Below are 26736 nucleotides of genomic sequence, written 5' to 3'. Positions count from 1 at the left end.
CACATTTGGTACCAATGATCTGCCATCATTTGCTACAGTATGTGTGTGTATGTAGATATCTTTTGTTAGATATTTTGCGATGACATTTTATTTTATTTTGGCGGAAGCACAGATCGGGAGATCGATCATACTGGAGATAAATATTATGTGACTACTTTGAAAAGGTTAAGAAAATTGAAGAAAAATAGCTGGCAGTCTGGGCTTTATTTATTTATCTACTCTGGCAGTGAATGAGTTAAAAAACGGCACACTTAACCCATTAAGACCTGAGGCCGATTAAAAAAATGTTTTCTAACGCTTTAAAAAATATATATATATTCAAAGATTTGCTCAAATTCTCACGATTTTACAAAAATAGCAGATCTACAAGCTCGTAGCGCGGCACTCGGTGCCGCGCTATGAGCTTGTATATCTGCTATTTTTGATTAGCCTAAAGAAATCAAAAAATTACACACAGATGCGTTCCCGGTCTTAATGGGTTAAATAACTCACAACATTCATTCCACCATTCAGGTTTTTTTTTTCTCAGTTATGAACCGAAGCTATTACAATTAATGTCCTCCGTATATATTCTTAGGTTGAATGTGTGCAACCGGATATTGTGAGAGTAAAGGGACACTGGGTCCTTGAAAAACCATCCTCCTCCTCGCAGCGTCTCTCCAATGTGATGAGTAATGCTTTGTTGTGTGTGCCGAGGCGGCGTTAGTGGTGGTGGTGGTGGGGGGGGGGGGGTACCTGGAATTATCTAGGACACAGCTGGACCCCGTCCAAAAAAGCAAGAGCTTCTGTTCTGCTTGGCTTCGGGGCGCTTTATGCTGTGAAATCCTGAGCCTTAATTCACCTCGGGAGAGTAGTGTACAAAAAGATGGACCCCGTAAGAGAGTCTGCTGTAAAATTAGCACTCAGGATGTTACGGTCGATGACGACACCCTATTGTAGTGAATATAGTCTTTATCCTGAAAACATGAAAGTAGTGATGTAATGGGAGCTAACCTAGAAATGTCTCTCTCATCTCTCTCTCTCTCTCTCTCTCCCTGCGTTCTATCTCTCCGTCCGTCCCTCTTGCACCCTTCGTTTTCTCTATTCTCTTGCTCCTCTCTTTGTGTGTGTGTGTGTGTGTCTCACTCTCTCTCTCTCTCTCTCTCTGTCTCTGTCTGTCACTTTCTCTCTCTTTGTCTCTTTGTCTCTCTCTTTTCTCTGCAATGTCTGAAGGAAGCTAATCTCTCAAGACAGATTGGCACCAATATCCCAAACATATGATGTAATGGATGGCTCCTAAAAGCTTATTTTTTTTGTACAGAATTGGTTCCCAGATTGGAAGGAAGCCAAACAAAAATAAATGTTACCTTTGAAACCTTGAACCTAAAACCTCTCTCTCTCTCTCTCTCTCTTTCTCTCTCTCTCTCTCTCTTTCTCTCTCTCTCTCTCTCTCTCTCTCTCTCTCTCTCTCTCTCTCTCTCTCTCTCTCTCTCTCTCTCTCTCTCTCTCTCTCTCTCTCTCTCTCTCTCTCTCTCTCTCTCTCTCTGTGTGTTTCTGTGTCAGGTCCTATGTGTGGTGAAGCAGCAGAAGGGAAGAGGAAAGGTCGTCCCAAGGCAGAAGTCCAGGAACTACGCAGCATCCCTGTGAGTGGTTGGTTATTATCTCTCTCGTTTTGCATCCAGCACTCTGGGTGGAAAGTAACTGAGTACATTTACTTACTAACTACTGTACTTTAACCACTTCAACCCTATATGGTTGACCCTGGAGTCCCTCACGGCTCTATACGAGTGTCTTTTCTGTTATTGTGGGGAAAGCTTTCGCTGAAAATCAGTGGTGGAAAGTAACTAAGTACATGTAGTTGAGTACAATTTTGAGGTATTTTTACTTTACTGGAGTATTTCCAATTTTCAGTACTTTTACTTCTACTCCACTACATCTCAGAGGCAGATATTGTACTTTTACTCCACTATAATTATTTGAAAACTTTAGTTTCTACTTACTTTGTAGATTATTATTGCAAAACATACATTAACCACTTCGGCCCTATATACATTTTGGCCATTTGAAAATAGCCGATCTACAAGCTCACAATGTGTCGCGATGCATTTGGAAACTTACTCCTGCACTTTAAGTATATTTTGATTCCAATACTTTTGTACTTTTACTCAAGTAAATTTGGAATTCCGGACTTTTACTTGTAATGGAGTATTCCTATTTCCTACATTGCAGTATTGAGTACTTTTTCCACCACTGCTGAAAATAGCCGATCGACACCAGCTTGTCGATCTGCTATTTTCAGCGAAAGCTTTCCCCACAATAATATGGATGCCGGGGTTTTTAAGTGGTTAAGTACAATTTAGAGGTACATTTACTTCACTTGGAGCGTTTTCAGTTTGTCAATACAAGAGGCTTGGCAGCTCTGCAGCGTTGTGTACACCCTTTGGTATAGTCTCTGGAGTCAGACAATTATTCCACAGTCTTCCGATGCTATATGGAGTCTGTAACTAACTGCTACACCCACTGAAGGGACTTGTTGTCATCGTTTGTCATTTCCGTTACGAAAATATATATCTCCATTTATTTCTCTGCTTAGCAGCAACCTAGTCAAAGAAGCATATCTCTTTGACTCATTTGTAGTTGTGGTTGTTTACAGTATAGGACAACTTTACACGACTACGATGGCAAAATGGATGTAGGGGGAGGCGGACATCCGCTTTAAAGCCTTGACCCTGTGTGACGGAAGAATATAGTTTAGTTGCTGTCGGGCAGAAACCTTGTACCTCGTCCTCCATATTTCAACTTTGTAATGTTTTTTATTTACTTCGTTGTACAACAGCATTGCACAAAAGTAGTGAAAAAAGCATATCTGCTTTTTTTCGCTATTCTTGAAAGATTTTGTAAGTGAAAATGTATTTGGCCGCGGACCCCCATCTCAAAACTTTTTTTCCAGGGACCCCAGAAGCAAAGATTTTAGTTAAAGGTGTTTGCTTTAAAAAATATATATAAATTCAAAGATTTACAAAAATGTTCACGGTTTTTCAGAAATAGCAGATCTACAAGCTCATAGCGCAGCACTTGGTGCCGCACTATGAACTTGTAGATCTACTATTTTTGAATAGCCAAAGAAATCTAAAAAGGCATTCAGATGCGTTCCCGGTCTTAATGTGTTAAGTAATGGTTTTGGACATAAAGGTAGCTCTCCACCGCTCCGACGTCGGTGGCGGTTAGTGTTGGAAAGCGTCTGTTGCTGAAAAGCTGCTGTTGAATGGCCGGTGGGCACACTGTCGCATTGGGTCGCAAGTTGTGCCTACAACTTGCGTTGGATAACAGCGGGCTTGTTAAGACATCAAGCCATGGGCTATTTTTAGCACCATAGTAGAGTCTGTCGGTGTCGGCTCTCAGGTGCATTCAGCAACTTGTTTTTCACACCTTCCAACCGACTGATCTCCCAACTTCATTCGACTGCCAGTCTGTAGTTTGGTGGAGAGCTACCTTTTAAAAGGATCCCTGGCTAATAAGCCAAATATGCCATAAGACATTAGAATTGCCCTCTATAACTAAAATAAAAAATGTAAAATGCCTTAAGTATTGTGTTTATTTTAGAAATAGTTCATCTTTTATTCAAGAGGGACAATGCCCGTCTCAAGTTGATGATGTCATTTGTCCATGTGTGGTCTAGCCCTATTAGTCAGGGCTGTTAAGTCCATTTTTATGTTACAATCGTTCACTTTGTGATACAAGCGCCAAATTTGGCATGAACAATGCCTAGGACCTACTTTTGCAGAAAAGCCCGTTAGCCACGCAAAAATATCCAATATGGCTGCCATTTTCCAGAAAGACGAAAGACATTTTATGTGTATTTTGACCTGGATTGTGATTGAATTTTGATTATTTTGGTATCAACATATAGTTTTGATTCCCCGCCCCCTCCCCCCGTTAGCCACGTGAAAAAAAAAAACAATATGGCTGCCATTTTCCAAAATGGCTTCAGGCAAAAGGCATTTTATGTGTATTTTGATCTGGATTGTGGTTGGATTATCCAATTTTGATTATTTTGGCATCAGAATATAGTTTTGACTCCCCCCCGCCCCTCCCCCGTTAGCCACGCAAAAAAATATATATATGGCTGCCACTTTCCAAAATGGCTGCTGGGGAAAGACATTTTATGTATATTTTGACCTGGATTGTGATTGGATTTGGATTATTTTGGTATCAACATATGAGTTTTTACCCCCCCCCCCCCCCCCCTGGATCACAAATGGTTCTAATCGTCACATTTGCTGGCACTCAGCTGTGTGCACTGAAGGCCAAAGCGGTAGCACTGCATCTACCACGACATTCAGTACAGTACAGTACAGTACAGTACTGTGCTGTACAATAGCAATACAGCACAGTACAGTACAGTAGAGTACAGCAAAGTACAGTACAGTACAGTACAGTACAGTACAGTACAGTACAGTACAGTACAGTACTGTGCTGTACAATAGCAATACAGCACAGTACAGTACAGTACTGTACAATAGCAATACAGCACAGTACAGTACAGTACAGCACAGCACACTGTGCTGTACAATAACAGAACAGTACAGTAGAGTAAAGTACAGTAGTGTACAATAACAGCACAGTACTGTTTTGTAATGTGATAGTTTGTCGCCGGCAGCCATTTTGGAAAATGGCAGTCATATATATTTTTTTACGTGGCTAACGGGGGGTGGGGGGTAGTCAAAACTATATTCTGATGCCAAAATAATTTCAATCCAGGTAAAAGAAACACATAAAATGTCTTTTACTGGCAGCCATTTTGGAAAATGGCAGCTATATTGGGGTTTATTTGGGTGGCTAACGGGGGGAAGGGGTGCGGGGAAGTCAAAACTATATTCTGATGCCAAAATAATCCAAATTGGATTATCCAATCACAATCCAGGTCAAAAACCACATAGCATGTCTTTCGCCGGCAGCCATTTTGGAAAATGGCAGCCATATTGTTTTTTTTTTTGCTTGGCTAACGGGGGGAGGGGGCGGGGGGGAGTCAAAACTATATTCTGATGCCAAAATAATTTCAAACCAGGTTAAAAAAACACAATGTCTTTCACTGGCAGCCATTTTGGAAAATGGCAACCATATTGGGTTTTTTTTGGGTGGCTAACGGGGGGAGGGGGTGGGGGGGGAGTCAAAACTATATTCTAATGCCAAAATAATCCAAATTGGATTATCCAATCACAATCCAGGTCAAAAACCACATAGCATGTCTTTCGCCGGCAGCCATTTTGGAAAATGGCAGCCATATTGTTTTTTTTTGCTTGGTCCAGAAGAAACTTTGTGGAAAATTTGGCGCTTGTATCACAAAGTGAACGATCGGGTCACTAACAGCCCTGGCTATATGGAATTTATGGAATGCATGTGCAAAAAAACAACATTTAAAATATAAATTTGATGCTCATATTAACCTTAGGAAGTATTAAGTTGTTTTTTATTTTCATTCCATAAATTCCATAGGGCTAGACCACACATGGGCAAATGACATCATCAACTTGCGAGGGGCATTGCCCCTATTGAGTGAAAGTTGAACTATTTCTAAAATAAATACAATATTTAAGGTGTTTGTAATTTTAGTTATTGAGGACAATCATAATGTATTAAGGCATATTTGGCTTATTAGCCAGGGATCCTTTTAAAGAGGTTTCCCCGACAGCGACAATTTTAAAATTGTGTGAACCAAACAGTCTACAACGCTTTTGACAGCCAACTCCTCATGTTGACATGTTGCTGGTGTTTCTATGAGCAGGCCCATATGATAGCGCAGTGGAAGGAGGAGTTTAAGCGGCACTCCAGGGTAAAGTGTCCGAGTTCGGGCTGCTGGTTAGAATTTCCAAGCATCTATGGTGTGAAGTACCACTACCAGCGCTGCCAAGGGGTGAGAGCCAATGACCTGCAACTTACTCTACTCTCTCTCCCCCAAACACACACGCTCGTATTACTACACTTGTTGAGGACATCAACATTTGTTAACCCTAATCTTCTAAGCTTGATTTTGTACTTATAGTTGTGTGTCAGTGCACTGAAAATAGCAGATATACAAGCCGACAATGCGTCGACAGTGCGACGCATTGACACCGATGTGCAATTTAAGCTCTACCTCTAAATGACTGAAACTGAGTGTTTTCCTATTTGAAAGCCTAAACAAAAAACAAGCATTTCTCATGTGAACTTGTTGGGACGTTTGGCACAAGTATAGTAATACAAGTACACACACACACACACACACACACACACACACACACACACACACACACACACACACACACACACACACACACACACACACACACACACACACACACACACACACCTCAGTAGAGGCCTAAATATTGGCAACGAACTATAGAAGTAATTTGATCAAATTAATAAATTCCCAATTTTTTTAATTATGTCACCTGTGTTCTTTAACGGGGGAAAAAAAGGAAATGAATGTGAAAATGTGAACATTCATTTATAATAGTCGGTGACAATAGCAAGAAGCCGTTCTATAATTAAAAGGGTAACATTCTGCTTCAAGAAGACCTTGTGCATTAACCAGGTGGAGTTTGACACCACCATAACACCAATATTTATGTATAGTACTTTACCACCAAATAATACATACACGTTCATTACCTTTTGTTTGTGTATATATGTGACCAACCTGGTTATCGTTATGCTATCCCCCCATCGTGTCCATATCAGGCTACGCTGGCAGAGAAGCTGAGTCATGGCTGCCCCTACTGCGAGGCGGGGTTTGCCACCAAGGTGCGCCTGCAGAAGCACAAGCTGTGGAACCATCCGGACCGGGTCAGCATGGAGCCCAAAGACCAGCACCCCAAGCTCCACAAGACCCCCAGCGTCAAGGCCAATGCCAAGAAAAGGTGAGTTTGCATGTTCTCCGCGGCTTGCTAGCTCCTCATGCATTGAAGGAAGCATAAGCTCAGTTCTGGGCTCTCCCTAGGCTGGCAGAGGGAGAGTAGCGCCCAGGATTACGTAGGCAATTGGCACTGGGTGAGAAAATGTCTTGCAAAATCGTGGGATAAACATTCTGAGAGAAAAAGGAAAGGTGACCTGGGTTTAGCTGATTCCCCCCTCGTCTCAGTGACCTTTGTGACCATGCTGCTGTTACACACATGCCAACACATTCGCACTCCCAATTTGTCACATAATAGATGCTCGGTCAGGACTTTAATGGCTTTAATTGTCCTCCCCATCAGCATCGGACGCGAAAGGTAACCGAACCAAGCATCGAAATATGACATGATATGAGTTGGGAGCAGTGTTGGGCAATATTACTACTAATATTATTAGGAGAGTAATATGTTACTTATTACTTATTACTCCTTTGAAAAGTAATAATATTATATTACTTATTACTTGGAATCAAGAGTAATATATTACGTATTACTTTATATTACTTTCCCCGCCCCCCCCCCCCCCCCCCCGCAAAAGAAAAGAAAAGAATTTGATTTTTTTTGGAATTGGAACAATAATTATCCTTTCAGGAACAACATCAATCTGAACTGCAGACACTGGCTGCAGCCTCTCAAAAACTGAAACAATAAAGTAAACTTTTTGAACATTTCTTAACCTTTTCAACATATCTTACACCAGTCAATATTAATTAGCCAAAGTGCAAGGGGGGAGGAGAGAGGAGAGGAGATATAGAGCAGTGGTTCTCAAACTTTTTCATGTCAAGGACCCCCAAATTGACACTTATTAGCCCGCGGACCCCCATTTCAAAAGATATGCCAGGGACCCGCATAAGAGAAGATTTTTTACGGCTCTAGCAGTGATTCTCAACCATTTTAATTTCAAGGACCCCCAGTTTGACATGCATTAGGGCTACAGACCCCCATTTAATGGCATTTCTATCACAATTTATATTGTAAAATCTATGTCAATTTAACTCTGAGAGTGTACAAATGGAACCAAATGGACCCGTTAGGGTCCATTTGGTTCCATTTTTACACTCTCAGAGTTACAGACCCATAAGGGTCCATTTGGTGCCTAATCTATCATTTAGCTGGGGACCCCCTGGAACTCCCTCAAGGACCCCTGGGGGTCCCCGGACCCCACTTTGAGAACCAATGATATAGAGGAGAGGAGAGGAGAGGAGAGGAACACTGTTTCCTCTCCTCATCAGCAGTTCGTTTCCCCGACCACCAGACAAGTGACGCAGGGGGACTTCTGAAAGGGCCATGCCGAAAATAGGTTACTTTATTCGGATACAATGCGTGTCACTGCCCGCTCCTGCCGGTTCTCTGAATTTTTATTTTTAAATAGGCTCTGTCATGATTAATTGACCATATGAAGTTAAACAACTAAATTCTATCCAAACGACATCTTATAAGTAAATTCCGTACCTCAAAATAGAAGTATGAGAGCTTTTTGAAGTTAAAAAACGGCGGAGAAATACACGACGCGGCGGTCGCATACGGGTCATGCGCTACGTCATAACTGTGCGCAGGCTGCGTGCTAAAAAAGAACTGATCTGCAAGCTAAAAAGCATCTCTGTTGACGTAGGTTGATAGCTTGTAGATCTACTCTATTTTTGCATGATGCGACAACTTTCCTCTACGAGAGACGGAGAGAGTACATATTAAATGAATGAATGAGCAAATATAAATGACACTCGTCATCAGTAACGAGTAACGAGGCCTTTTTTGTCGTAGTAATATGGTATAAAATTACTCTTTTGGCAGAATAATACCTTACTTTACTCGTTACTGGGAAAAGTAATAATATTACAGTAATATATTATTATTAGGGGTGTAACGATACATTTTAACAACGATTCGATACGTATCACGATACTTGGTTGTCGATACGATACATGAACGATACAGGTTAATTTAGAACGATACGATATGTTTCGATTCAGTGATTTAGTCGATACGATACATGAACGATACAGGACAGGTTAATTTAGAACGATACGATTCGATTCAATGACTTAAAATCGATATAGTAACTATTTATTTACCCAAAAATTCTGTGTGAAAAATAAATACCTGGATACTGGATATAAACCCCTCTTTCTCTTTTTTTCTTCTTAAAAGTACTTAGTTTGATATAATTGATTATTTGCATTGCAGAACGATTCGATACGATTATTTGCATTGCAAAACGATTCGATACGATACAAAGTCAAACGATACGATATTTAGCTGTTTGCATATCGATATAGTAGATCGTTGAAAATTCAAAACGATGCATCGATGCAGTTACTGTATCGTTACGGGCCTAATTATTATTAATTCGTTACTGCCCAACACTGGTTGGGAGTGAGAACGCGTTGCTTACAGCAGTGGTTCTCAAACCTTTTCATGTCAAGGACCCCCAAATTGATATGTATTTGGCCCGCGGAACCCCATCTGAAAATATGTTGTGCCTGGGACCCCCAGAAGCAAAGATTTGTGTTAAAAATGTTTGGCTTTAAAAAATAATAATAATAACGATTTTTCAAAAATAGCAGATCTACAAGCTCATAGCGCGGCACTCGGTGCCGCGCTATGAGCTTGTATATCTGCTATTTTTGAATAGCCAAAGTATAAAAGGTTAAAGTGGGTAAAATTATTGTGATGCTATATTAACACATTTTGCCGGGGACTCCCTGGAACCCCCCCAAGGACCCCTGGGGGCCCCCGGAAAACAGCATAGTTTTGCTGATGGAGAGAAACCTTGTACGTATGTCCATATTTTATTTTTTTGTAAATTAATGCCCCCCCCCTCTCCAGGCCGATGGAGAACAGCCCTCCCTCGCCGGTGTTCTTCAAAGTGAAGAAGACCCACGAGGTGTCCACGCCGTCGCAGAACGGCGAGCTGGCCCGGAGCGACAGGAGACAGCAGCAACACAGCCACAGCCACAGCCAGCCGCCACAGCAGCAGCAGCAGCAACAACAACCCAGCAGCCTCCAGCAGTCCCACCATCACCACCAACACCACCACCAACAGCCTGTCCAGCAGTCCCCACCGCACTCCCACTCCCACCAGAGCACCTCGTCCGACGCGGGGGGCAGCGACAGCGAGGGGGGCAGCCTCCCGCCGCCCTTCCACGAGGACGAGGATCCCGAGAGAATGCGGCACAGTAAGATTAACCCATTGAGACGCGGAACGCATCTTGTGTCATTCTTTGATTTGAGCTAAAAAATAAAGCATTATTTTACACTTTGGGCTATTCAAAAATAGCAGATCTACAAGCTCGTAGCGCGGCACCGAGTGCCGCGCTACGAGCTTGTAGATCTGCTATTTTTGAAAAATCGTGAAAATGTGTGCAAATCTTTGAATATCTATTCTTTTAAAGTGAACATTTTTAACTGAAATCTTTGCTCCTGGGGGGTCCCTGGAACAAAATATTTTGAGATGGGGGTCGGCGGCCAAATACATATAATGTTGGGGGTCCTTGACATGAAAAAGTTTGAGCACCACTGATATAGAAACATACGTTTTTTTCAGAATACTGTTGGGATTTCGAAGACATTTGTAGAATCGGCTTCAGGTCTTAATGGGTTAAACCACAGTAACCACTAGTACGGCCTTATTCTGGGCATCGTGCGATTTGGTGTAGAGTGTGGAAAAAAGGGGAGGGGGCCAAATACAGACCCCTGGGGGTACCCCAGTTGATGAATTATATACAGCACTGTAGCGACCCTATTCTGGGCATGTCATAGGCGAACGTTCAGAGAAAATGGCTCATTTACATGTTTAGCAGAGTGGCTCAGAGCCTCTGCCTGATGACCAAAAGGCTATTGTCTCCCCAGCCAACGGAAAGTACCCCTTTTAGGCTTGTGGTTAAGATGTTGGCTTTCAACGGGGGATACCCACATGCTCACAATGTGTAACAAGGACGAGTTGTGAGCATGTAAATCGTGGAAGAGATTTGGTGTAGACTGAAAAAAGGGGTATTGACCCTTTGAGGACCTAGTCAATTAAATATATACAGTATGGTTCAACCACATGAACCCTGGGGAGAACATTCAGCGAAAAAAGCCGATCTACAAGCACACGTTTTGTAGAGGGGGAAAAAAGAGAGAGACCATAGACGATTGGGGGACCCCGGTCAATGAAGTATATAGGGTTGAAGTGGTTGTTTAACTGCAAATCTTCTGGAATGTCGTAACGTCGTAATGTGCATTTTTGACCGTAACTCTGCGCTCTCTCTTTTTTGAGCCAGGACGGAAACAGAAGACCCCCAAGAAGTTCACCGGAGAGCAGCCCTCTATCTCGGGAACGTTTGGACTGAAAGGTAATAAGATAGATCCTTTACAGTTGGCTGTGTATACACAGTATACTGTATACCTCTCAACCGCCACGTTCTTTTTCCCTGACAGTGAAAACTGCTTCCCCTGCGGTCTCGTTCCCTTATTGAATGAAACAATCGAATCAGCCGGTTTGGGTGTAATATAACCCACTAAGACCTGGAACGCATCGGTGTCACTTCATTCATTCATTTGAGCAACAAAAAAAAAGCATTATTTTACATTTTGGCTATTCAAAAATAGTAGATCTACAAGCTCATAGCGCGGCACCGAGTGCCGCGCTACGAGCTTGTAGATCTGCTATTTTTGAAAAATCGTGAAAATGTGTGCAAATCTTTGAATATATATTGTTTAAAGTGAACATTTTTAACTCTATTCTTTGCTTCTGGGGGGTCCCTGGAACAAAATATTTTGAGATGGGGGTCGGCGGCCAAATACATATAATTTTGGGGGTCCTTGACATGAAAAAGATTGAGCACCACTGATATAGAAAAATACGTTTTTTTCAGAATACTGTTGGGATTTAGAAGACATTTTGTAGAATCGGCTTCAGGTCTCAATGGGATAAATGACTGAACAAGTGAAGGAATGGAAAGGAGTGTAATGCGACTGGATGATCCATCATTGTTATCCTGTACAGGCAGTCTACCGCAGTTTCCCCCGTGATGATTCATTGAATAACGTAATCCTTGAGAGGACAAATATAGTGCAGCTGGTGTGGAAGCAGCTGAACCATACCATGCTACACTACAGTGTAATCCTCTGCCATCCGGAACCTGTTTTTTGGTGAATTAAACCGCCGTGTGACCATGATCAAAATGACTTGACAAGGAACGTCGGAATATAAGCTTGTCTTTATATAGAAGAAAAAGAGGCGTACAGAAATATTACAGAAACGATCACTTGGCATTCACGTCTGCTCTCTGGCATACTGTATAGCTCAAAACACGCTGAATAACAACGTTAGAATCCCAGGCATTTCTTGCATCCGTTTTTTTGCCGCAAAGCATTGTAGTACACGCAGTGTCTTAACCCTTTAAGACCGGGAACGCATCTGTGTCATTTTAAGATTTCTTTGGCTATTCAAAAATAGCAGATCTACAAGCTCATAGCGCGGCACCGAGTGCCGCGCTATGAGCTTGTAGATCTGCTATTTTGGGAAAGAATCGTGAAAATGGGTGCAAATCTTTGAATATATAAGTATACATTTTTAACTCAAATCTTTGCTTCTCGCAGTCCCTGGAACAAAATATTTTGAGATGGGGGTCCACGGCCAAATACATATAAATTCGGGGGTCCTTGACATGAAAAAGGTTTGAGTTTTATAGCAACATAAGTATTTTAAGACATTTGTAGAATCCCCCAGAAGCGAAGATTTGAGTTAAAAATGTTTGCTTTAAGAAAAATATATTCAAAGATTTGCACACATTTTCACGATAAAAAAATAAATAGCCAGAGACATCTTAAAATGACACAGATGCGTTCCCAGTCTTAAAGGGTTAAGTTAACCCTTTGTTAGGCAGTACAATAGAAATAAGTCTCAGTTGTAGAAAAGTTTCCTGCGTAGGGAGACCTGGGTTCAAATCTTAACCCAACTTTATTTATTTTTATTTGGCACGGTCATTGCACATTAATGAACACATAAAACATGAGAGGGTTGAAGTCATCTGCACATGATTGTGTGTAAATATGCCGAATTAGCGTGACGCTAATTTCCATCCGCGCTCCCCAGACATGAAAGAATAAAAAAATAAAATAATAATACGTTACTACAAAACATTCAACTACATGTTGACTGTTTAAAACAACTGTAGGAATCCTGGTAAGGACATAGATATTACAGATTGCAGCTTTAAAGTAGGGTAAGTGATATTAATTGTGTTAAAATAGCTCTATATTCTGATCTCTGTACTCCTTGCTATAGAGTGTTTGTTCAGTAACAGGAGTCTCCCAGCTTCTCCAGCTCTTCAGTAAACAGAAACTGCATTTTCAGATCGGGATACCAATCTCATCCAATCAGGAGACAGAACTCGTCCAGGATACAGGAGGAACAAGTGAAATTGGAAGTGATGAAACACAGCAATGAGCAGACCCAATTGGAACTGGAACGCTATGAAATTGAAGCTGATAAATGGGTGCTCTCTCCTGATTGGAAGAAATTGGCAACTCACCTGAAAATGAAGACCTGAGGCGATTCTTAAAAATGTTTTCTAAATCCTAAACATATTTTGAAAAAAATCAGAAAAATATTTTTTCAAGATTTTTCAAAAATAGCAGATATACACAGATATACTCATAGCGCGGCACTCGGTGCCGCGCTATGAGCTTGTATATCTGCTATTTTTGAATAGCCAAGGAAATCTAAAGTGACACTGATGCGTTCCAGGTCTTAATGGGTTAACACATTTAGTGCCAGAGGTTTTTTAAAACCGGGTACATCCAGTGGCCAGCGCTTCTTACCGTGTACGCCGATCTGTTTAGAGCTGTAGACGCCACGACGAGGACGCGGAGGTAAACAAAGGGTGCGTGCGCGATAATCGGTCCATTCCATTTTACAGTGTCGCGGATCATGTTTGTGTGTGCGGATCGTGTGTGTGTGTGTGTTTGTGTGTGTGTGTGTGTGTGTGTGTGTGTGCGCGCGTGCGTGCACGCTCAACAAATTACTTTACATTTGGGGACCAAAAGTCTCCACAAGGATGGATGAACATGTCTAATTTGACTTTCGAGGTCCCAGTGAGGGTCAAATAAAGATTTTTAGACCTAAGGTTACAATTAGTATTAGACTCAGGTTGTGTCAGAATTTGCATTGCGTGTCCACACTGCACCTGTTTACCCATAAACCACACACCACATACCTGTTTGATAACATACCTGATGAGTGAGGCACAAACAACCGGAGAGAGTGTGTGTGTGCGTGTGTGCGTGTGTGTGTGTGTGTGTGTGTGTGTGTGTGTGTGGGTGTGGGCGTGGGCGTGGGCGCATAGTGTCATAGCTCCACTCCTACCAGACTCACCTGAGAGAAACCAGGAAACAGAGAGGTTATTATTCTGCCTCTCCACACGCAAAGAGACGGACAAAAAGATCAAACACAACTTCCAGTGAGGGAGGACAAACTGTCTTTCTACAGCTACAGGAGGGAATACTGACCACTTGTACCTGCTGCTGAGTCTGAATGAACTTTAACAAGAACCAGGATTCACAGTGAAAGTAAACTTCAGGGAACATTTTAGAAGAGGGAGTGTTACCACCACTGACTGGCTGATTTCCTGGTTTGAACAGTGTGTTTGTAGCTTCACTCAGAGACCAAATGGCTTCCAAGTCGTCTCGTCCTGAAGAGGATTATTGCTGCCCTGTGTGTTGTGACATCTTTAAAGATCCTGTTCTCCTGTCCTGTAGCCACAGCTTCTGTAAAGACTGTCTGCAGGAATGGTGGAGAGAGAAGAAAATAAAGGAATGTCCAGTTTGTAAGAAGAGACATTCAGTGGATCCACCGAGAAACCTGGCTCTGAAGAACCTGTGTGAGGCCTTCATACAGGAGAGACATCAGAGAGCTTCAACAGGGTCTGGGGTTCTCTGCAGTCTGCATGCTGAGAAACTCAAACTGTTCTGTCTGGAATGTCAACAGCCAGGGTGTGTTGTGTGTCGAGATGCTAAAAAACACACCGACCACAGATTCAGACCCATCGATGAAGCTGCACTGGATCACAAGGAGGAAGTCCAGAAATCACTGAAGCCTTTACAGGAGAAACTGGAGGTCTTTAAGAAATTTAAAACAAACTATGATAATACAGCAGCACACATTCAGTTCCAGACTCAGCACACAGAGATGCAGATTAAGACACAATTTAAGAAGATGCGTCAGTTTCTACAAGAGGAAGAGGATGATAGGATTGCTGCACTTTGGGAGGAAGAGCAGCAGAAGAGTCAGATGATGAAGGAGAAGATTAAGGGTCTGAACAGAGACATATCAACTCTTTCAAACAAAATCAGAGCCATAGAGGAGGAGCTGAGAGCTGAACACATCTCATTCCTGCAGAACTTCAAGACCACAATGCAAAGAGTCCAGTTCACACTGCAGGACCCACAGCCGGTCTCAGGAGCACTGATAGACGTGACCAAACACCTGAGCAACCTGACCTTCAGAGTCTGGGACAAGATGAAGGACATTGTCTCCTACACTCCTGTCATTCTGGACCCCAACACTGCCTATCCAACATACATCCTGTCTAATGATCTGACCAGTGTGAGATGTGGAGAGAAACAGCAGCTTCCTGACAACCCAGAGAGGTTTGACCGCTATGGCTATGTCCTGGGTTCTGAGGGCTTTAACTCAGGGACTCACAGCTGGGATGTTGAGGTTAGAGACAATACATACTGGGAAGTAGGTGTGTTAGCAGAGTCCTATCAGAGGAAGGGAGACAAAGGGGGTCAATTATTGAGAATAAGGTTAAATAAAGGTAAATACAGAGCCTACTACTCATTAGGGTCAGGTACTGATCTCTCATTGAAGCAGAAACCTCAGAGGATCAGAGTCCAGCTGGACTGGAACATAGGAAAGTTGTACTTCTCTGATCCTGATACTAACACACACCTACACACCTTCACACACACTTTCACTGACACACTCTTTCCATACATTCACACTGGTCTGATTGGTGAAACTCTGAAGATGTTACCAGGGAATGTCAGTGTAACTCTGGGATAATGTAGTTAGACATGATGATGAGGATTATATTGATATATTGATTGATTGATTGATTGATTGATTGATTGATTGATTGATTGATTGATTGATTACTTTATTAATCAAAACAATTGAACAGCACAGAGGTACAGTAGAACATTTAGGCTAAAAGGATCACAGAAAAGTCCTGAGGACTTGTTTCCATTGTGTTCCTAAAGTAATACCTGTCAATGTTAGAATCAGATTGTTTCTGATCTGTGATGACATCATCATCATCATCATCATCATCATCTACACAGTAAAATCCAAGTATTAATTTAACTTTGAAAAGTGTACAAAATGGTACCAAATGGACCTGTAATAGTAATGATGTTGGGGAGTCAGGGTACTTTACTACAAGATATTAGACTAATAATATGAAAATATAGAATCACCAGGTTGGGTACATCTCTAAAGGTTTTACTGAGCAATTGAATTAATTACTTTTTTTGTAGGTAATTATTATATTATTTAGTGTGTTGTATTGTGCTGTTTTCTATTAATCAACCATGGTGATGTTCTTTAACATTAGATTATATATTAGTTAAAATTTGTTGCATTGATCTCTGTGTGTGTTCTGAGCCCTGTAACATGAATGATCCTCTGATTGACTATCTTGTCCCTACAAATAGGAAACAGGCGTGTTTTTACTTTTCATGGTAGACTGAGGATGTTTTTTGTAACCAAAACATGTATCTGTTCCCACTTTAAACCGTTTTTGGTAACACCTTTTATTTTTGTCTCACTATGGATCATTAAAGAATAAAAAGATTGCATCTGCCAAACCTCTGTGGACATTCACTTTGTTATGTTTGTGTGTGAGTGTTCCTTTAGTCTTCTTAGTGTGTTGAGTGACAGGAAGCTGAGGGTAGAAAGACATACAATACATGACTCTGACTGGAATCAAACCAGAGACATTGTAACCACATGGTCATCTCTGTAACTATTATATTATACTATACTAGTGACTATTCACCAATCAATGTGCCACATTCATTATCTTTTGACTTCTGAGATAAAATAATTCTGCAATATGATAGGGATGGGGATCGTTCATTTGTAGTAATTTTGATCCCTTAATGAATCCATCCTGGTTATCTGTCCAATTCCTTATCAATCCCACTATCGATCCTTTTCTATTGTTGGTAGTTGTTGGCAAATTGATGCTAATCTGGGGGCATTTTCCTTTTAAAAAAGTGTCGTCAATGTGCTGTGTTTCACTCAGCTAATGTGAGACTGATAGCAGAGCTGTTCTAGTAGTAGTGGGAATGAGATCTGATGCATTTTCGGAAGAAACAGCAGCTACTGTGTTAACCCATTAAAACCGGGAACGCATCTGTGTGTCATTTTTAGATTTCTTTGGCTAATCAAAAATAGCAGATATATTTTAGAAGAATCTTGAAAATGTGTGCAAATCTTTGAATACTATATATATGTTGTAAAGCGAACATTTTTAACTCCGACCTGTGCTTCTGGGGGTCCCTGGAACAACATATTTTGAGATGGGGGTTCGCGGCCAAATATATCATTTTGGGGGTCCTTGACATGGAAAAGTTGGAGCACCACTGATATAGAAACAAACTTTTTTTTTTTTAACTGTTAAGATCTAGAAGACATTTGTAGAATATATATTCAAAGATTTGCACAAATGTTCATGATTTAAAATCATAGCCAAAGAAATCTAAAGTGACACAGATGCGTTCCCGGATTGAATGGGTTAAAACCAAACCTGTGCCTAATATGGTGTGCGTGTGTGTGTTAGTGCACGTGCGTGTGTGTTGCTTCCTCTTGGCTCTCCCATACAGTGTAATAAACTCCCCATTGCAGACTGCACTGCAGACTCACTCCCAATGTTCCACTGTGTAGTCTGAAGACCCAACTCTTCAGACTCCACCTCACCCCCTACAGTAGCACTTCACTCTCTCTGTACCCCTTCTTGTCACCTTTGTTCTATAGATACAGTAGTAGCTTACTATGCAGATATGTTTTGGTCACTTTTTCTAATATTTTTGTTACTTGAATTTTTCACATCACAAATATTAAGTTCCTCGGCCGTTTTTGGCCGACAAACAAACTTGTGTGTACATAAGTGTCTGTCACCTACCGAGGCAAGCTATAAACCATTTTAAAGCTACAGGTCTTGTGATTAAAATTATACAAACTATTCCTATAGCATCAAACCTGACACTACAATCAACGCCGAAGTCCAACATACACAAACAAACAAACATTCACAAAGCTGCAGCGACTTGTTGAAAGTTGAATTCTATTCCACCAATATGAAACATTTCCACAAAAATGATGTTCTTACTTCGAGGAAGAGTGATTAAGTGATATATAAAATCCAAACCACTTTTTTCCCGTCAAGAACCCCCACAGAAACCCCCATGATTTGTGGTTCCACTCAAAAAAAGGCCATTAATTTTCCTAAAATATTTGTATCAATTATTTTAAGCCTTGCTTCGTACTGTGGCCACATTGTGGTTTCCAGCTCATATATGATAATAGCAGTGTTATAAATGCATCTATTCGGAGGTTGTGGGTTCGAATCAACCGTGGTGCATCCGGCTTTGTCGAGCGTCTACACGAACACAATTGGCCCGTGTTCAGGGGAGGGAAGCCGGACGGGGAGGGTGATATTGGTCATTGTGCGTACTCCTATGGGCTGGGGCGGCACCTGTCAGCGGGGAGTGTTGGGCGGGAGGAGTAGGACGAAGGCTCTACGTCCTCCCGGTGGGGGCTCCTCACTGGCAGGTGAGTCAGTAGGATACAACAGCAGTGACAACACAGAAATGTGTGTGGGGAGGAATTAATTGGTATAACGACTAAATTGGGGAGAAAAAAGGGCAAAAAAATTATTGGCTACTTTTTTTTAAATCTATTTATAGAAATTATTTAGGCGAGAATTAAAAACCCTGCTACTGAACAAACACTCTTTATAGCAATGATTGCTATCAGAATACATTCATAACTTTAACATTTCTGACAAAACAACCTTTAGTTTTAACCAAACAATATCACTTACCATACCTTAAATTTGATCTCTGTCAGGTGGAAACCTCAGTATGTCCAAAGCTGCTACTTTCCAGGATTCAAGTTCAAAAATAGCAAAAGTAGCAGATCGACAAGCTGAAAACGCGTCGCATCGCGCCGCGTTTCGAGCTTGCAGATCTGCTACTTTTGATGCTTTTGTGTGACGCTGTAGTGTGATCAAACTGGGGCGTTAAGACCACGAACGCATCTGTGTAATATTTAGATTTCTTTGGCTATTTTTTTGAAAAATTTTGCAAATTTGGGCAAATCTTTGAATCTTATATGTATATATATATTCTTTTTTTTTATTTTTTATATAATCTTTGCTTCTGGGGGGGGGGGGGTACATGGAAGGAGTCCGCGGCCAAATACATATCATTTTGGGTGGTCCTTGACATGAAAAAAGTTTTAGAACCACTGATATAAAAAACTGTTGGCATTTAGAAGACATTTGCACACATTGTCATGATTTTTCAAAAATAGTAGATCTACAAGCTCGTAGCGCGGCACTCTGTATGAGCTTGTGTATCTGCTATTTTTGAATAGCCAAAGAAATCTAAAAATTACACACAGATGCGTTGCCGGTCTTAATGGGTTTATCAATTTGTAATCTCTCAGTCAAATCATGCAAAAAATATGTTATGCAATAGAGGAACATTCCATTTGGGCTGTAGGCGTGCTTAGTGTCTGATTTAAAGATGGGGTGCCATGATATTTTTCAACCCTAAAACCTGATCATAAGGTATTATTATTATGTAAGGGTTTTTTTCAACAAAAAAAAAGTGTACAGAAATGGTTAAAATTATGTTTTTATGTGGACACGCCTCCAGTTCATTAAGTATACCTGGTTCTCACCTTAGCACCTCCTCCACCACCTTAGCACCACCCACCTGTCCTAGTCCCTCCTCCTCCTCATGCCCACACCTGTTGTGTTATGATAATGAGGGGGAGGGTATGGCTTTGTGATGTCACTAAAGCGCTGTTTCTCTATTGGCACGTTTGACCCTCAAGGTTTCAGCCTCCAGGAAGAAACTCCAAATAGTCAGAGAAGACATAAAACACCATAAAAACACCACCGGGGGGCTTTATGAAGTTCTATCAACCTCATAGACACATGAAAAACAGAAAAAGTGCAAAAACATGGCACCAGCTCTTTAACATATACTTGCTTGGTTTCTGCCAATAAATCTTGATGTATATCCTATTTTTGGCAAACTATTAGTTAATTAATATAACAAACTAGGCCAATCAGTAAAAAAAAAAAGAGATTGGCAGTCGACTCAGACAACCCTCAACTGATTAGTCGACTATTCGAATAATCGAGGTCAGGCCTACTTATCTCCATATTCTAACTTTTTGTGATGACTTTTTTTGTACTGCCTAGACTTTTGTCCCATAAGCCATGTCTGCCTAGAACGACTAAAACGACTTTTAATTTGTTCTATTATTATTTTTTAAAATTTGACCCAAAGACCAAGGAGATATGATTTTTCGAAGATCTAGACTCCCATCCACTTCCTTGTTAACTTAAAACTTAAAAATGTTGTATCTCGGCTCCTGAGTACTTTTTGAAAAATGAAAAATCTCTGGCAGTGGGCAAACGCGGCCAGAAATAATTCAGGCAGTGAATGAGTTAACACACTCACCGCCAAAGGGGAGAATACTCCCCTTTTCAGTCAATGGTGTTTACCGCCAAAGGGGAGAATTCTTAGCCTGGTAAACCCTCCCTCCGGAAATCTCATTTCTATTTGATTCCAGGAGTGAGTCTGGGCTGATCGCCCATTCTGCAATATTGGCTGCAGGCTGAGTTGGGCGGAAGTAATACCGTTGACTGACAACCCCTTCAGCCAATGATATTTTTTCCCCTTCAGCCAATCAGCAGTTCACCAGTCTAATGTGACGCAAAGGGACTTTTGAGACAGCCAAGCCCAAAATGGGTTGCCTTATTCGGATACATGGGTGTCACTGCCCACCCCTACCGGTTCTCTAAATTTTTATTTTTAAATAGGCTTTGTCATGATTAATTGACCACATATATGAAGTTAAACAACTAAATTCTATCCAAACGATATATTATAAGTAAATTCCGTGCCTCAAAATAGATGTTAGAGAGCTTTTTGAAGTAAAAAAATAGCGGAGATTATAGCGGACAAGAAAAAGATGGCTGCCGTTCGTGTTTTGGGCTCACTCGAACTCGCCACCTGATTGGCCAACTGTCGCTGTCAATCACAGAACGATGTGCGACGACGCTGATAGGCTCGGTTAGCTGGTAATTCCACTAGAAACCCCCACAAAGGGCTATCAGGCCAGACTCACTCCTGGAATCAAATAGAAATGAGATTTCCGGAGGGAGGGTTTACCAGGCTAGAGAATTCTCCCCTTTTAGAAAATCACAACGCCACAGCTCGAATCCCACGGCACGGCAGAAACGGCCTCCGCTGGGCTCGAAAGTCCTTTAACCTCGGCTGCAGTTTACTGTTAGGGTTACACTTTGTTTCAAAGCTCTCTAAACTGGCGCTTCGAAGTCTCTGCTTTCCTCCTCCGTTCAACCTGGCACAAACGGTTTGGTTCGTTCCACCCCTCTGTTGTGTACCACACCCTCTATTAGTAACCTCGGGTGGCACCACTGATCCCATTATCCCCCCAATCAGACCCATTACAGTTCATGTGAGTAGGACAAGTTCATATTTTCTCACGGCTTCAAACATGTTACATGCAGTATATTTAACAAATATAATAACATGCACAGGTCGAGTGGAATGCTACTAATAATAATGTGCAATTGTCACACAGGATGAACAAGTGAAATTGGAAGTGATGAAACACAGCAATGAGCAGACCCAATTGGAACTGGAACACTATGAATTTGAAGCTGATAAATGGGTGCTCTCTCCTGATTGGAAGAAATTGGCAACCCACCTGAAAATGTATTTTTTTGTTTATTAACCACATTTAGTGCCAGAGCTTTTTTTTAAACGGGGTACATCCAGTGCCAGCGCTTCTTACCGTGTACGCCGATCTGTTTAGATCTGTAGACGCCACGACGAGGACGCGGATGTAAACAAAGGGTGCGTGCGCGATAGTCGAGGGTCCCGTCTATCGACTGGAACAGTAACATTTCTAACGCGATCCGCCATTGCAGAGGTATCGTGCGTCGAAAAATGGCTCGTTTTCACCACTGTAAAAAGATATGGACTGGAGATAGGGACCCTTTTTCTCCAGATCCCATCATTGGAGAGGACGGGAGGTACGTTCTTTGGACTGGATTCACATCCGTCCATTCCATTTTACAGTGTCCGCGGATCATGTTTGTGTGTGCGGATCGTGTACGTGTGTGTGTGTGCGCGCGTGCGTGCGTGCGCGCTCAACAAATTACTTTACATTTGGGGACCAAAAGTCTCCACAAGGATGGATGAACATGTCTAATTTGACTTTTGAGGTCCCAGTGAGGGAATTTTCATGTCAAATAAAGATTTTTAGACCTAAGGTTACAATTAGTATTAGACTCAGGTTGTGTCAGAATTTGCATTGCGTGTCCACACTGCACCTGTTTACCCATAAACCACACACCACATACCTGTTTGATAACATACCTGATGAGTGAGGCACAAACAACCGGAGTGAGTGAGTGAGTGAGTGAGTGTGTGTGTGTGTGTGTGTGTGTGTGTGTGTGTGTGTGTGTGTGGGCGTGGGCGTGGGCGTGGGCGCATAGTGTCATAGCTCCACTCCTACCAGACTCACCTGAGAGAAACCAGGAAACAGAGAGGTTATTATTCTGCCACTCCACACGCAAAGAGACGGACAATATGACTTACCTTCAGATCAAACACAACTTCAAGTGAGGGAGGACAAACTGTCTTTCTACAGCTACAGGAGAGAATACTGACCACTTGAACCTGCTGCTGACTCTGTAAGCTGAATGGACTTTAACAAGAACCAGGATTCAAAGTGAAAGTAAACTTCAGGGAACATTCTAGAAGAGGGAGTGTTACCACCACTGACTGACTGATTTCCTGGCTTGAACAGTGTGTTTGTAGCTTCACTCAGAGACCAAATGGCTTCCAAGTCGTCTCACCCTGAAGAGGATTATTCCTGTCCTGTGTGTTGTGACATCTTTAAAGATCCTGTTATCCTGTCCTGTAGCCACAGCTTCTGTAAAGACTGTCTGCAGGAATGGTGGAGAGAGAAGAAAATAAAGGAATGTCCAGTTTGTAAGGAGAGACATTCTGTGGATCCACCCAGAAACCTGGCTCTGAAGAACGTGTGTGAGGCCTTCATACAGGAGAGACATCAGAGAGCTTCAACAGGGTCTGAGGTTCTCTGCAGTCTGCATGCTGAGAAACTCAAACTGTTCTGTCTGGAATGTCAACAGCCAGTTTGTCTTGTGTGTCGAGATGCTAAAAAACACACCGACCACAGATTCAGACCCATCGATGAAGCTGCACCGGATCACAAGGAGGAAGTCCAGACATCACTGAAGCCTTTACAGGAGAAACTAGAGGTCTTTAATAACGTTAAAACGAACTATGATCAAACAGCAGAACACATTCAGTTCCAGACTCAGAACACAGAGATGCAGATTAAGGAACAGTTTAAGAAGATGCGTCAGTTTCTACAAGAGGAAGAGGATGCTAGGATTGCTGCACTGAGGGAGGAAGAGCAGCAGAAGAGTCAGATGATGAAGGAGAAGACTGAGGGTCTAAACAGAGACATCTCAACTCTTTCAAACACAATCGGAGCCATAGAGGAGGAGCTGAAAGCTGAACACATCTCATTCCTGCAGAACTACAAGACCACAATGCAAAGAGTCCAGTTCACACTGCAGGACCCACAGCCGGTCTCAGGAGCACTGATAGACGTGACCAAACACCTGAGTAACCTGACCTTCAGAGTCTGGGACAAGATGAAGGACATTGTCTCCTACACTCCTGTCATTCTGGACCCCAACACTGCTAAACCAGTATTCAGCCTGTCTGATGATCTGACCAGTGTGAGACGTGGAGAGAAACAGCAGCTTCCTGACAACCCAGAGAGGTTTGACCACTATGGCTATGTCCTGGGTTCTGAGGGCTTTAACTCAGGGACTCACAGCTGGGATGTTGAGGTTGGAGACAATACACACTGGTCAGTAGGTGTGTTAGCAGAGTCCTTTCAGAGGAAGGGAGACAAAGCGGGTCAATTCTGGAAAATAAGGTTACTGCAAGGTAAATACACAGCACTCTCCTCACCAGGGTCAACCACTGATCTCTCATTGAAGCAGAAACCTCAGAGGATCAGAGTCCAGCTGGACTGGAATGAAGGAAAGTTGTCCTTCTCTGATCCTGACACTAACACACACCTACACACCTTCACACACACTTTCACTGACACACTCTTTCCATACATTTTCACTGGTCAGATTGGTGGTTCTCTGAAGATGTTACCAGGGAAGGTCAGTGTAACTCTGGGACAATGTAGTTAGACATGATGATGAGGATTATATTGATATATTGATTGATTGATTGATTGATTGATTGATTGATTGATTGATTACTTTATTAATCAAAACAATTTAACAGCAACAGAGGTACAGTAGAACATTTAGGCTAAAAGGATCACACAAAAGGACTTGTTTCCATTGTGGTCCTAAAGTAATACTTGTCAATGTTAGAATCAGAGTGTTTCTGATCTGTGATGACATCATCATCATCATCATCATCATCATCATCATCATCTACACAGTAAAATCCAAGTATTAATTTAACTTTGAAGAGTGTACAAAATGGTACCAAATGGACCTGTAATAGTAATGATGTTGGGGAGTCAGGGTACTTTACTATAAGATATTAGACTAATAATATGAAAATATATAATCACCATGTTGGGTACATCTCTAAAGGTTTTACTGAGCAATTGAATTAATTACTTTTTTTGTAGGTAATTATTATATTATTTAGTGTGTTGTATTGTGCTGTTTTCTAGTAACCAACCATGGTGATGTTCTTTAACATTAGATTATATATTAGTTAAAATTTGTTGCATTGATCTCTGTGTGTGTTCTGAGCCCTGTAACATGAATGATCCTCTGATTGACTATCTTGTCCCTATAAATAGGAAACAGGCATGTTTTTACTTTTCATGGTAGTCTGAGGATGTTTTTTGTAACCAAAACATGTATCTGTTCCCACTTTAAACCCTTTTTGGTAACACCTTTTATTTTTGTCTCACTATGGATCATTAAAGAATAAAAAAAATTGCCTCTGCCAAACCTCTGTGGACATTCACTTTGTTATGTTGGTGTGTGAGTGTTCCTTTAGTCTTCTTAGTGTGTTGAGTGACAGGAAGCTGAGGGTAGAAAGACATACAACTCATGACTCTGACTGGAATCAAACCAGAGACATTGTAACCACATGGTCGTCTCTGTGACTATTAACCTACTAGTGACTATTCACCAATCAGTGTGCCACATTCATTATCTTTTGACTTCTGAGATAAAATAATTCTGCAATATGATAGGGATGGGGATCGTTCATTTGTAGTAATTTTGATCCCTTAATGAATCCATCCTGGTTATCTGTCCAATTCAGTATCAATCCCACTATCGATCCTTTTCTAATGTTGGTAGTTGTTGGCAAATTGATGCTAATCTGGGGACATTTTCATGACTCAATGTGCTGTGTTTCACTCAGCTAATGTGAGACTGATAGCAGAGCTGTTCTAGTAGTAGTGGGAATGAGATCTGATGCATTTTCAGAAGAAACAGCAGCTACTGTGTTAACCCATTAAAACCGGGAACGCATCTGTGTGTCATTTTTAGATTTCTTTGGCTAATCAAAAATAGCAGATATACAAGCTCATAGCGCGGCACCGAGTGCCGCGCTATGAGCTTGTAGATCTGCTATTTTTTAAAAATCTTGAAAATGTGTGCAAATCTTAGAATACTATATATATGTTGTAAAGCGAACATCTTTAACTCCGACCTCTGCTTCTGGGGGTCCCTGGAACAACATATTTTGAGATGGGGGTTTGCGGCCAAATACATATCATTTTGGGGGTCCTTGTCATGGAAAAGTTGGAGCACCACTGATGTAGCAACATACTTTTTTTTTTTCAACTGTTAAGATCTAGAAGATATTTGCAGAATATACATTCAAAGATTTGCACAAATGTTCATGATTTAAAATCATAGCCAAAGAAATCTAAAGTGACACAGATGCGTTCCCGGATTGAATGGGTTAAAACCAAACCTGTGCCTAATATGGTGTGCGTGCGTGCGTGTGTGTTAGTGCACGTGCGTGTGCGTGTGTGTTGCTTCCTCTTGGCTCCCATACAGTGTAATAAACTCCCCATTGCAGTCAGAACTGCAGACTCACTCCCAATGTTCCACTGTGGAGTCTGAAGACCCAACTCTTCAGACTACACCTCACCCCCTACAGTAGCACTTCACTCTCTCTGTACCCCTTCTTGTCACCTTTGTTCTATAGACACAGTAGTAGCTTACTATGCAGATATGTTTTGGTCACTTGTTCTAATGTTTTCGTTTCTTAGATCATTATATTTTTCCTTCATCACAAATATTAAGTTCCTCGGACGTTTCTGCACTACCGAGGCAAGCTACATACCATTTTAAAGCTACAGGTCTTGTGATTAAAATGATACAAACTATTCCAATATCATCAAAACTGACGGTACAGTCAACGCCAAAGTCCGACATACACAAACAAACAAACATTCACAAAG

The 26736-nt window shown here is 41.6% G+C and overlaps 2 protein-coding genes across 5 annotated transcripts in view; both read left to right on the top strand.

Moving 5' to 3' along the window:
• znf512b (zinc finger protein 512B) overlaps positions 1–26736 on the top strand; it is a 131161-nt gene that overhangs the window by 51221 nt on the left and 53204 nt on the right. For all 4 annotated transcript variants that reach the window (XM_080445567.1, XM_080445566.1, XM_080445569.1 and 1 more), the window contains 4 exons: positions 1543–1622; positions 6703–6881; positions 9741–10090; positions 11177–11248. In XM_080445567.1, the coding sequence (XP_080301693.1) occupies positions 1543–1622; positions 6703–6881; positions 9741–10090; positions 11177–11248 (681 nt within the window). The remainder of the gene's footprint in view (positions 1–1542; positions 1623–6702; positions 6882–9740; positions 10091–11176; positions 11249–26736) is intronic.
• LOC308097396 (uncharacterized protein) lies at positions 14328–25187 on the top strand. The gene is made up of 2 exons (XM_080445152.1): positions 14328–15945; positions 23072–25187. The coding sequence occupies exons 1-2, from the start codon at positions 14569–14571 to the stop codon at positions 24476–24478; spliced, it is 2784 nt and encodes a 927-aa protein (XP_080301278.1). The 5' UTR covers positions 14328–14568; the 3' UTR covers positions 24479–25187.

The sequence above is a fragment of the Gymnoscopelus braueri genome, assembly GCF_963280865.1.
Source record: "Gymnoscopelus braueri genome assembly, chromosome: 12".
Taxonomy (NCBI): Eukaryota; Metazoa; Chordata; class Actinopteri; order Myctophiformes; family Myctophidae; genus Gymnoscopelus; species Gymnoscopelus braueri.
This window is presented reverse-complemented; position numbering and strand designations above follow the sequence as displayed.